At 42.4% G+C, this 12960-nt stretch overlaps 1 protein-coding gene across 5 annotated transcripts in view; it reads right to left on the bottom strand.

The window, feature by feature from the left end:
- The window catches only part of Rps6ka5 (ribosomal protein S6 kinase A5), a 170349-nt gene extending 161483 nt beyond the window's left edge, over positions 1 to 8866 (bottom strand). For 3 of the 5 annotated variants that reach the window (XM_050151453.1, XM_050151452.1, XM_050151451.1), the window contains exon 1: positions 8562 to 8866. In XM_050151453.1, coding sequence (XP_050007410.1) covers positions 8562 to 8664 — 103 coding nt within the window. In that variant the 5' untranslated portion in view covers positions 8665 to 8866. Of the gene's footprint in view, positions 1 to 8247; positions 8377 to 8561 lie in introns of those variants that run through there. The other 2 variants (XM_050151455.1, XM_050151454.1) reach the window with 2 other exon arrangements.
- Positions 8867 to 12960: the final 4094 nt, after the last annotated feature.

The following is a 12960-nucleotide window of genomic DNA, read 5'->3' on the forward strand; positions in this document are numbered from 1 at the left end:
GAGAGACCGGACAGCTCTGCTCTCTGGAGCAGAGACACCAGGATGGACGGAGGCTAGACTCTTCCCGGTAAGCGCACCTTGGGGTGATTACAAACAATCATTAGAAATGGGCTAGTCCAGGTGCGAGAATTAGCCTGTAAGGGCTAGAGTTCATGGGCCAAGCAGTTCTTAAATGAATACAGTTTGTGTGTTGTTATTTCGGGCATGAGCTAGCCAAGCGGCCGGGGTGTTGGGGACACAGCCCCACCGCTCTTGTTTCAACATAGAGGTGAATACAAAGATCTGTAAATCATTCAGAGAATTCAAAGGTGATGCCTATGGCAGCCTCTTCCCTCCCCTCCCACTGCATTTGAGGACTGACATCTCTCAACCCGAAAATAACTATGAAATTCAACCAACACAAAAGGTGTCAGATTTTCCCTAGAGGAGCTCTCACAACCCTCTTGTTCACATGAAAGAATCCAATCCTGCCAATCAAAACACTTCTGTCTGCAGCTTCAGGATGCTGCCTCACTTTAAAGCTGAGGTTAATGTTGGGATTAACACATTGCATCACCTGAGGCTTTTCCCCAGAATGAAAAACATAAAATACACTTCAATTCCCTTTGACACGGAGTTGAGATGCCAATATCTTTGCATAAATAGATTATTTTCGCAAGTTCTGACATTCACAAGAGAAATTTTAAAAGGGATTTTTTTTTTAGACTCCCAAGAATCTAGTTGTAGGGCATGGAATTGTGGGACAACAGCAAGACAGTTTGGCAGGTAAAACTGAAGCCTAGTGCCCTGGATTCAATCTCTAGAACCTACATAAATGTGCAAGGAGAGAACCAACTCCCTACACATCAGGGACTGTTCATTTTTAGTGGTATGCCACATGAATCATCTGGTAAAATTAATAATTTTTAAAAGGAAATAACAATTCTTGACCTTTGTCTACTGCACAGAAATACCATAAAACACCAGCTTAATTCTGGTAAGCAGTCTGGATGTCATTATGAGTAAGAAAATTTAGTCTCAGAAAGGCAATTTACTCTAGGAGCAAATTAAAACTACGGTCTATACTCTGACCTTTGTTAAATCTTTACTTAAAAGACTTCAAATATGAATACCAGTACTCAAACTCTATAGGAAAACGCCATAGCTGGTAGCTAATAAAAGTAAAGAAGATGTTTTGAGAGGCATCACAAAATAAGAAAACAGATACCTCCAATGAACAATAAACACAAAACCCTCAAGGAATAATAGTAAACTGACTCTAGCAGCATGTAAAAAGGATAATGATCACAAAGGGTTTATGCTAGAATATGAGGCCATCTTAATACCTAATAATCAATCAATGTAATAAACCTGATCAATAAAACAAAGCTATATCATCACCTTAATAAAGGAAGAAAAGCATCTGACAAAGTCCAGCACTATGTAACAATTAAACAAGGGAAAAGAAGACTTTCTCAGTTTGTACAAGGCATCCATGGGAAACCATAGTCGGCCCTGTAATTAGTGACGGATGATTAATGCTTTCCAGTAAGATAAGACACTAGACAGGGATGTCTACTCGTGCCGATTCTACTTGAAGAGTGAACATCTCTAGCCAGGGCAATTAAACCAGAAAATGACACAAAAAGCATTCATATTAGGAAGGAGGAAGTAAAACTGACTTTCTTTCTCTCTCTCTCTCCCTATCTCTATCTCTACCTCAAACACACAATATACACATGTATGTATATAAAGATAATCATGATATAATCTAGCAAATAAAAATACTAAGACATACACTAAGGTACTATTTAGAACTTAATATTTAGTTTATTTAGAACTAAATAAACTAGTCTAGCAAGGTTGCAAGACACAATAGCTCTCTAGATACTTACAATTAACAATCCAAAAATAAAATAATTTTATTACTATTATATTATTAGACATAAAAAATGAAATACTTAAACACAATAGATCTCTGGACACTTACAATTAACATTCCAAAAATAAAATAATTTCATTATATTATTATACATCAAAAATGAAATACTTAGGAATAAATTTAACAAAAGAAAGAGAAACTTAAACTCTAAAAGCAAGAAAACATTGTCCAAAAAATGAAAGAAGAGCTATAAAAATGGAGCAATATCCCATGTTCATGGACCAGATTTAACACTGCTAAGATGGAAACACTCTGAAAACTAATTCACTGCAATGAATTATGTGTAATCTATATCTATGAATTGAGTGTAATACATATCAGAACATCACCCAAATAGTTTCTTTGAAGAAATGGACAGGCTGATGCTAAATTAATATGTAAAAAATCAAATAACCAAGATAATCTTGAAAAAGAGAAAGTTGCAAGATTTGTACTTTCCAACTTCAAACTAAGTTTGCAACTTGCAGTTTTTATAGTATTAGCTTAAAAGGAAGCAATGGAATAGAATTGAATCTAAAATAAACCTATATGTCTTTGCTTAGTTGATTTTTTTCAAAGAAGGTGCCAAGACAAAAAGGGAAGGAAAGAGCAATCTTTTCAAAAGTGGTACAAGAACAAGAGAATATCTACACATAGAAAAAAATGAATCTGAATCATTACCCCATATAATACATAAAATCTTGTCCTAGCAGCTAAAGGTCATAAAACTCTTAGAAGAAAACAGAACCAAAGAAAACAGGAGGGGAGGGGAGGCAAATTAAAACCTTTCATGATTCTCAAAATACTATCCCTCAAAAGATAAAAAGACTATTTTTAATGAAAAAAAATGCAATAGTGTACCTGATAAGAGATATGTATCTAAAATAAAGAATTTTCAATAATACAAAAAAACTAGGATGTCTGGGAGCTCCAGGCCAGCCTGGTTTACACAGTGAGACTGTGTCTCAAACAGAGGGGGAAGAAAGTAGCCAACTGTAAAATAGGTCAAAGATAGAAGTAAACATCTCTCCAAAAATATACAAGATATACATGTATATCTTAAGTGCTAAAAAGCAAATGCAACATCATTAGGGAAATACAAATCAAAGCCATAATGCAAGCTGCCACTTCACCCATTGAAGGATGGCTGAAAGTGTAAGGAGGCAGATAATAAAAACTGGCTAGGCTATGGTGAAACTTAATCTCTCATACACTGCTGGTGGAAAAGTTCAGTTTGAAAAAGTTTGGCTCCATAAAATCCAACAATTTTACTGTTGGCTAATACCCAAAAGAAATGAAAACAGATATATAAAAATTTTTATCTACAAATATGCATGGAATAAAAAGTAAAAACAACCCCAATGTCAATCAACTGAATGGATAACTAAAATGTGATCTATCTAATACTAGAAAATACAATTTGTTCACAAAAAAATTGATACATGCTACAATGTGGATGAATCTTAACACCATGTTTGCTGAAAAAATAGTTACAAAAGTGTACAATTATATTGTAATAAAATAATGGACAAATATATAGACAAAAAATAGATGGGTGGTTGGTTAGTCCTGGATAGTGGTAATGTAGGATGACTAATGTAAATGAGCATGAAGTTTCTTTATAGGTGATAAAAATGTTTTAAATTAGATTTCAGTGGCAGTTATATATCTCAGTAACTATGCTACAATTTGTTGTATACTTCAAAGAGGACTGTATGGTATATAGTTGTATACCTTAGACAAAGCTATTTAACAAAAGCAACAAGCAGCTTTCACTGTGTTCTCCCGGAACACTTGTTTGAGGAGAAGCCAGCTTCTGTGTCCTTCCAACACTCAAGCATCCTTATGGGAAGGGCCACACAGAAAAGAACTGATACAGCCTCCCCAATACATATGAGTGAGCAGTCTTTGAAGGGAAGCTACTAGCCCCAGACAAGTCCAGCTGACTGTAGTTCTGACTAACATCTTAATCATTTCAGGATTTTTAATTTATTTTTTAATTTCACATATGTATGCTGTATTTACATCCTTTTTCCCTTGTCCCTTTTCTCCTTCAACCTTTCCCATACCTCTCCCCTTGCTCCCTTCCAAATCTGGGACCCCTTTTTCTTTAACTACTATTGTTACATATATACAACAATAGTAATTATATTATATTATAAATAAATATAAATGCAACCTGCTGAGTCCATTTGGTGTTGCTTATAGGAATATAATTTTAGGGTTAACCACTGGTATTGGATTAGTGGGCCCACTTCTAGGGAAGGTTGATTCTCCCTCTCTGAACTATCATTAATTTCCTAGCTCTTCATCTGGGAATAGGGCCTAGTGAGACTTCCCACTGATGAGGGTCTGGGCAGAACTACTGACTCACAAACCCTAACAAACAGAAACCATGTTCTATAAGCCAATGGAGTTTCCATTGTTACTACATAATAGATAACCTTTGGCAACACTCTCCTTAATATTAGGCACTATCCCAAAGACAGGAATCAAAGGAATTATGTGCCCAGCAACGCTTCTTCCTTTAAGAGTTTAGTTTATTCTTATCCATAGGTTTGCTGTAGTTGCTGGCATTTTAGGACATGATACCATCGCACAATGAGTCAAAAACAGACACCTTATCAAAATTAAGCCAATAAAGTCCTTCTTTCAGAATTTAACTGAAACTGGCAAATGGACACTGTCCTTCAACAGCTGAAGTCATAAAATGTAGAACTTCAGTGCTGTCCATTTTCTACCTCCTGGGAAGAAATTAGACAATGGATGAAGAAGAATTAAGACTTGATACATGGACTAGAAGAGATTTAAGACACAGCAGAGGCGATGTAAGTCTCTGATTCTAGTGGTTCCTCAGACCTCTCTTTCCACGGAGAAGCCACTTTCTTAACCTCAGCATGTAAAACATCACTGAACACATAAGAGATGACAAAGTATTTGTTGAATAAATGAGTAAAATAATCTCCATTGCCAGGCGGTGGTGGCGCACACCTTTAATCCCAGGACTGGGGCGACGGAGGCAGGCAGATCTCTGAGAGTTTGAGGCCAGCTTGGTCTACAAAGCGAGTTCCAGGACAGCCAAAGTAGTTATCAGACAGAGAAACCCTGTCTTGAATAACCAAAAAAGAAAAAGAGAAAGAAGGGATATATCCTGATTGCTGGTTCATATGGACTCTTTCTTTACAGCTAGACAGCACAACATTTTCTTAATCATCTTTGGTATCATCAATACCATGTAGGCTAGAAAACAGAAAATGTTCAAGAATTTATGATTTGCTTGATCCTGAATTCTGTAATCTTCAGCTTTTATAGTTACTATCATCAATTTATCAAGACCTAACATCTACAAACTTTGTCCTTATTTTTCATCCAATTGAATTCACCCCACAAATATTTGAACACATACCATAGGCTACAGATGGACAGAAAAAAATGGGTTTCTGCCCTCAAGGACTTTACTATCTGATACAGACAACTCAGCATGTATGTAAGAGTGTGTGCACACCTACATGTATGTGAGTATGGATTTGTACATGCCACTGTATCCATCCTTACCTTCCATCTTATTTAAACCAAGGCCCTTTTGTTCTTCACAACTGTGTGTACCAGGTTAGCTGGCCTACAAGTTTCCAGAGACTCTTCTGTTTCCAGCTCCCTCATGGTGCTATACAACAAGCACTAGAATTACAGATACACACTATGTCTTGGGCTTTCTATTGTTGTGAAGAGACACCATGACCATGGCAACTCTTATAAAGGAAAGACATTTAATTGAGATGGTAGCCTGCAGTTTCAGAGGTTTAGTCCATTATCATCATGGTGGGGAGCATGACATTGGGCAGGAAGACATGGTGCTAGAGCAGAGCAAGAGCTACGAGTTCTTACATCTTGACTTATAGGCAACAAGAAGTGGTCTGTCTCACTGAGAGTAGCTTGAGCACAGAAGACCTCAAAGCCCCCCCCCAAAGTGACACACTTACTCCAACAAGGCTACACCTACTTCAACAATGCTACACCTTCTAATAGTGCCACTCTCTTTGGGGGTCATTTTCTTTCAAGCCACCACACACTATCATACCTAGCTTTATTGTGGGTCCTAAGAATTCAAACTCAGGTCTTCAGATTTAGATGTCAAGTGCTCTACCCCAAAGAGCCATCTCCTCAACCCCAGGTAAACGTATTACTATAGAACTGTGTGTTGTGATGGGCAAGACATGCACAAACTGCTCAATAGCAGAAAAACTACAAGGAGTTTACACTCTGCTTGAGAAGGCAAGACAACTATGGAAAAAGATAATAGCCAGGTCATGTGGTAATGGCTAACCACCCAGTGACTTGTTTGCTTTCCAGGTACACTAGATTGATTCATACATTTTTCAATAAGACCCGATTGTGAAGTAACTTTAACCAACATTTCCTACTGCCTACTATGTGCCAGGTACCTGATTAACATTTCTATACTGAATGTTAATTAACAGTGCCTCATTCAATTCTCACATTTGATGTGATGAAAGAAGTAAGCCTGAAAGAGTGCAGTGACTTCTAAGTCTACAGAGCCAACAAAGTGACAGAGCTAGTATTCATCACTATGTCTGTAAGTCTACGTCCAAGTATGCCACAGTCTACACCCTGGAGCCATTCCCATGTCCTTAGACTGAGTTTCTAATTGCATTTTCATTCATCCTATGGCACACAATACAATCACCAACTACTAGCCTGGTACGCTAGGGAAGGGACCACATCAGATTACATTGCTAGAGTCTAGCACCTATTATATAATTATATAAAGCACCAAGTGTTAAGAGGAACATGGATGAGTGACTGTGTTTTTGACCATTATATGTGATCAGTTGTCCAAGTATGTAGCAATAAATTGATTGCTCCTTTCCTTTGACATTAGCAATGAGCTCAGCACAATCGCTTCATCCATCAGAAAAAATTCTAAATGCAAACTTAAAGCTGATGATTCACAAAGTTAGCAGAGTAGGGGAAATAAAACAGTGCTTATTGTTTTCCACAGAGCTAGCAATGTTTGCAAAATTCAGAAACTGAGCAGTTGGTGTTTGCCCCTTGATCCTTGAGCAAGACTGCTGCTGCACCAAGATCAATGGCTGAGGCGTATAAGACATCAAGCAGCGTTTGCAATCCAGTGTGATTCCACACACACACAGAGCAAGGAAGGAATCATTATGTAAGATAGGGAAAAATCCTCCCTCTAGAGAGCACGTGCCACTGCTCCTGGTGTAAAGTCGGTATTAACACCCGATAAATGTATACAGAGAAGATGACTGAAAAGCCTGTTGAGAACATCAGCTGTTGATTAAATTTGGAGGGAAATGTTCAGCCACGGAAATCTACACAGGTTATGTTAGAAACTCAAAAATACTATGGAATAAGTGGCTCGGGATATGGTACAGAGTCAGAACGATCAAAAATGACAATACTTAAAACTGTTGAATTAAGAAAGCATGAATTTGGCATCTTATACCTTAGTATAAGACTGGCACCCAAAGGAATGCTAATTAGCAATCTCATCAGAAATAACAAAAAGTAACTCTGAAGCAGAGCTAACTTTGCAATCTGTCCCAAATAAATGCAAGGTCGGCCTGGCTAACAGCTGAAACCTACCACTTACCCTCTCTATCCACTTAATAAAGAGTCTTTCGGGCTGGAGAGGGGGCTCAGTCGTTAAAGGCTAGGCTCACAACCAAAAATGAATCCTTCAGTGTGCCAAAGACATTGTATCAAAAATCTTAAGCCACTGGCGCTAATAACAAACAAGTTATTAAAATGCATTCTCCGTTCAAAAAAAATGAAGTGTAAGGGGAGACCCGACTCCATGACAGCAGTGGAAACCCTAACTGTACCACTGGTATAGGTAAGGATTTATTTCCGAAATAAACCCCGGTCTTACACAATGAAAAAGCAATTTAATAAGTAAAAGGCTTAGGACACAGAGCTTTACTCATCTCCAGCACCGAGGATGTAAGCGCTGAAGTCGCCTAGCGAAGTCTTTTACCTAGAACTTTACATTTATAATACAGGCTGCTTCCCAAAAGACACTGGCAAGAAATTCAAGGCAAGTATAGTACTTCAGGATAACTCTAGGAGAAAGGACTACGCGAAGCTTCTTTACCTCACTAGATACTATCCAGGGGCCACTACCCTCCGTGTCTCGGCCGCAGGATCGCTATCCCTTAACGGTGGTACACGTACGCACGCACGCACACACACACACACACACACACACACACACACACTCCCCACCCCACCCCCCGCAGCTGGACCCCCCGAAGCAGAGGTGCAGGTTGAAGTGAGTTCACGCTCCACGACACCGCGCGGCTCACCTCACGCCGAGGCAAAAAGCAGCTTTCGCTCGAGACAGCGCGGAGTGACAGATGTGTCACCTGTGCAGGAAGGGGGGCGCGAAGGCATCTTCCCAGGCCAGTACCCAGCACTGGGGTCCCGGCACAGGCAAACTTTCGGCCCCCTGCCCAGAGCCTCCCGGGACCCCCTGACTCGTCTCTGTCCACCAAGCCCCGCCCCCGGCCGGTGTCCCCCCCCCCCCTAGTCCGCGCCCCCCTTGGCCTGTGCGCGCCCCAGCGGGCTCTAAGGCGCGCCTCCGCGGCTGGCCCGGCCGGCAGAGGGCGGGGTCGCTCACCGGTCCGCAGCTCGTGCTTGACAGTGAGGAGCTGCTCGCAGCCGTCCCCGCCGTCCCCGCTGGTGCCCGCGCCGCCGCCACCGCCGCCGCCCTCCCCCTCCATCTTCACCCTCTTCCCGATCGCGCGGGTCGCACGGAGGGGGACCTGATGGGACAGCAGACGCCCCGTCTCGTCGCAGCCCCAGGAGCCGAGCTACGGCAGCGCCACAACTCCGTCGCCGAGACGAGTCTCTTTCCCGCTCTGGCCGCGCAGCTCCTCCGCCTCCTCCCCTCAGCGGGCACCGCTAGTACGCCGCAACCCCGCGCCCTGCGCCTCCACCTCCTCCGCCAGGCCGCTCCGCCCACAGCCAGCCGCGGAGACAGCCCCGAGCCGCCAGCGCTATTGGGCGAGGTGCGCGCGCGTCTGCCAGCGCCCGTTCCCATTGGGCGGCCCACGCTGACGTTTCACGAGTCGCCCCGCCCCGCTGCTCGAATTGTTGTTGCTTGGCGGGGAGGCAGGAGAGGGAGGAGCGCGGACGCTCCGATTGGCAAGACCCAAGATTCGGCCCCACCCACTGCCTTTGGTGCGCACGCGCAGGAAGGCCTTCCCTCTCCTGACCTCCCCAGAGTGGTCACACCCCTTATTCCCCAGCTTCTATCTGTTAGTAAACAGAGTCTAGTAGTCAGGAGGCGCTTCGGACCTCTGATTGGCTACTACAGAAAGAGGCGTGGAAAGATGATTGGACCGCTTGGTCCGCCAATCACTGTGGACAAAGGAGGGTCCGGGAGAGAAGCACTTGTCACCCACGTGCTTGCGCGCGCGCGACTAAGGGTCCAAGGCAACGGTCTACAAATGGGTGACCGCCTGGAAGATGTCATGTCCTCGTATGATGTTATTCACTGTAGTTAGCAGTAAATAACTGGATTTTTTGTTAAATTCTGTTCTGTGGGTAAAAGTACTTGCAGACAGCCGAGTTCAATTTCCATGTAGCAGAAGGAAGAGAACGAACACGTTGCCCTCCAACCTCGACACAGCTCTGTGACACACATCACCCACACACGCGCGCGCGCACACACACACAAATGAGTTTTTAAAAAAATTGAGTATAGGTAGTTCCGACACACAAAAGGTTCTGGCTCACAACAAAAATGGAAAAGAAATTTCATTTTTGTCGCTCTGTACAACCTTGACCTCCCTCACCAGTCCTTCTGCCACTACCTCTCAAGTGCTGAAATTAGCGGCCTGTGCCACCGATACAGTGCTGGGGATTGAACCCTAGGCTTTATGAATGCTAAGTAAGCATTCTCCCAGTTAAGCTACCTCTGCATTCCAAATTTTTTTATGTTTACCACGTTCTTCCCAGGCACCCAAGGGTGTGGCGAATCATAAAATAGGATACAATTCCTGCTCTTGAAGAGCTTTTAATGAAACTTGAGAAATGGGCAACTTGCATATATACACAGAAAACTATAAATAATTTAAACATCTGTGGAGCAGAATAAAGCCTTAGAGATCGCACAGATGGCAACAATTATTCTCAAGGTTTTGGGGCAAGGAGGAAATATGGATAGCCAATTTAGAGGACAAGTAAGACAAAAAATACCACTGCCGATGTTTCACACAGGTAGCTGGGAGCCTAGGTCTAGAGGATATCAAGTACTGGTAAGTGAAGTGATTGGCAGTCTAAACGGAAGTGTGAGAGAAACAAATGAACAGGCAAGGTGAGTGTGTCTTTTCTTCTTGCTGTTAAAAAAAAGAAAAATACCAGACAAAGGCAGCCTGAAGAAAGAAGGGGGTTTTTCAGTGCGCATTTTGAGGATAGTGTTTCATGGAGGAGGGAGGCATAGAGGTAGGAACAGGAGACCGCTGGTCATATCGTGCCTATCATCAGAAGCAGGCAGGGATGAACATGGTACCCAGCTTTCTCCTTTTTATTGCGTCCAGAACCCCAGCATAGGAGATGGTGCTGCCCACAGCTAGGGTGGATCTTCCCTGTTAAGCCTCCCTTAAAGAGACTCCCCCAGGTTTGTTGCCTAAGTGATTCTAAATCCAGTCAAACTGAGAATGAAGATGAACCGTGTCAGTAAGACAATGGATACTCTAAAGTGCTATGTTGAACTACAGATTTTATTAAGTACATGAGAAATTCCATAGACTAGCTAGAACAGCAAAGTCATTCTGTAACTCGTCATTTTACATGAGACTGGAGGGAAGCAAGAGCTCACAGAATCTAACTGCAAGTCTAGCACTGACGGATTAATTTCTGGGAACAGAAACAAATGGTAATGAGAAAAGACTTGAGCACAAATAATATAACAATGATCTTCTAAATTGAGCATGGATTAAATGAGGGACCGGCAAATTATTTTCCTGTTAGAGACCGGATAGCAACTTCAAGGCTTTGGGAGCCATATGCTCTCACTTATAACTATCAACTCCGCTGGAAAGCCGTCAAAAATAACAGCAAATGGCTGTGCGCCCATAAGATGTTTAAATGGATACTGGAATTTGAATTTCACATGTCAGAGCTCAGTATTGTCTTAATATCTTTTCAATTGTTTAAAAACAGAAAACCCATCCTTAGCTCATGGGCCTTTAAAAAGTAGACAGTGATCTCTATTTGGTCTCCATAGTTGACAGATTCCCGCATCAGCTTATCATGAGAGAGAAAGCAGAAACATCTATGGCGCCACGTTAGACCACGGCCACAGCCCCCTGGATTAACCTGCCTGGTATGCCTGTTCTACTACGCTGCAGCTTCCTACTTAGCTGTGCTATTTAGAGCCAAGCAATGGCTTTGTGCGGTTGTTCATTTGTTCATTCAACAACTTTCACACCCATTATGTACCAATTAGTGTGGTAAGTGTCAGGGACAGAGTGTACACAAACAGATGCCATCCGTGCTCTCTAGAGAGCTTACAGTTAAAGAACAGAAATAAACTCTAGGTAATCACTTAAGGAAATGGCAGCCTCTCCATTACAATCACACCACGAGGGAAAAACAAGGTACTACAATGGGACACATCAGGAGTCCCTAGTTCACTCTAGAGTTGCTGGAAAAACTCGGTATGAAAGTATTTTTTTTATTCCGAATCTTTAAAAATGAATACAGTTTTAGCCAGGACTTTGAAGAAACTGACCTAACGCTTACCAATCTCATTTCCTCTTCTTGGTCAGACAGGAAGAACTTTTCATTTTTTTTTTTTTCGAGACAGGGTTTCTCAGTGTAACCCTAGCTGTCCTGGAACTCGCTTTGTAGACCAGGCTGGCCATGAACTCTCAGAGATCCACCTGCCTCTGCCTCCCAAGTGCTGGAAATAAAGGTGTGTGCTGCCACTGCTCATCTAAGAACTTTTTTTCTTTTCTCTGTCCTTTTGCAGCTAGGTTTTTATGAAAGTTACCTGGCCAGTGGGCAGACACGGTGCGTGAACATTTCCAAAACCAGCAAATAACCCTGTGCATAACTACAATCACTCACCCCAGCTTTGTTTCTACAGCAGCCATGCAGGCCGTCTTTCTCGGGGAGTGAGTTTGGGTTTGGTGTTTTGTTGTTGTTGAGACAGTCTCTCACTATGTAGCTCTAGCTGTCCTAGAACTCACTATGTAGACCAGGCTGCTCTCAAACTCACAGACATTGGCCCACCTCTGCCTCCCAAGTGCTGGGATCAAAGGTATGCACCACCACACCTAACAAGCCACATTTTAAATACGGGGGTGCCACGTTTTAGAAGACTCCTGAGCTGAGTTCTAACTGGAAAAGTAACCGGCTGGCCTGCAGGAAGTCTTTGAAGTATAAACTAGTGAGGCGGAGGGGTGGTTTACTGTGAAAGCACAAGGTTCCATACACTATTTCACAGGGGCATCTGTCAGGGCAAGAAGGTTTTAGGAGGATGTCATGAGACAGATAAAGAACTGTTGCACTTGAGAGACTCAGAGAAAGCCAGTGGAGCCTTTATTACTGTAAGCCAGAGCATGCTGGAAGATGTATAGACAAAGACCCAGTTGTGGAGTATATGGCTGATCTTATTAATATTTAGAGATTTGTTGATGGAAGGCATTTAGACTGGAGAATGATATAATTGGGATAGTATTTTTAAATTTTTGTTTATGCATTTTTTTATGTATGTGTGCTCAGCATGTACACTTGCATACCGGAAGGAAGCATCAGATACTATTACAGATGGTTTGTGAGCCACCGTGTGGTTGCTGGGAATTGAACTCAGAACCTTTGGAAGAGCAGTAAACTTTCTTAACCATTGAGCCTTCTCACCAGCTCCTGGGATAGGATTTTTTTAAAGTTCTCTCTCCTTTCTCTCTCTCTCTCTCTCTCTCTCTCTCTCTCTCTCTCTCTCTGTGTGTGTGTGTGTGTGTGCGCGCGCGCGCGCGCGCGTGCACATGCACCACACATAGAGATTGGAA

Source organism: Alexandromys fortis, unplaced genomic scaffold (genome assembly GCF_014885135.2).
Source record: "Alexandromys fortis isolate MF-2015 unplaced genomic scaffold, M_Fortis_MF-2015_v1.1 scaffold_63, whole genome shotgun sequence".
Lineage (NCBI taxonomy): Eukaryota > Metazoa > Chordata > Mammalia > Rodentia > Cricetidae > Alexandromys > Alexandromys fortis.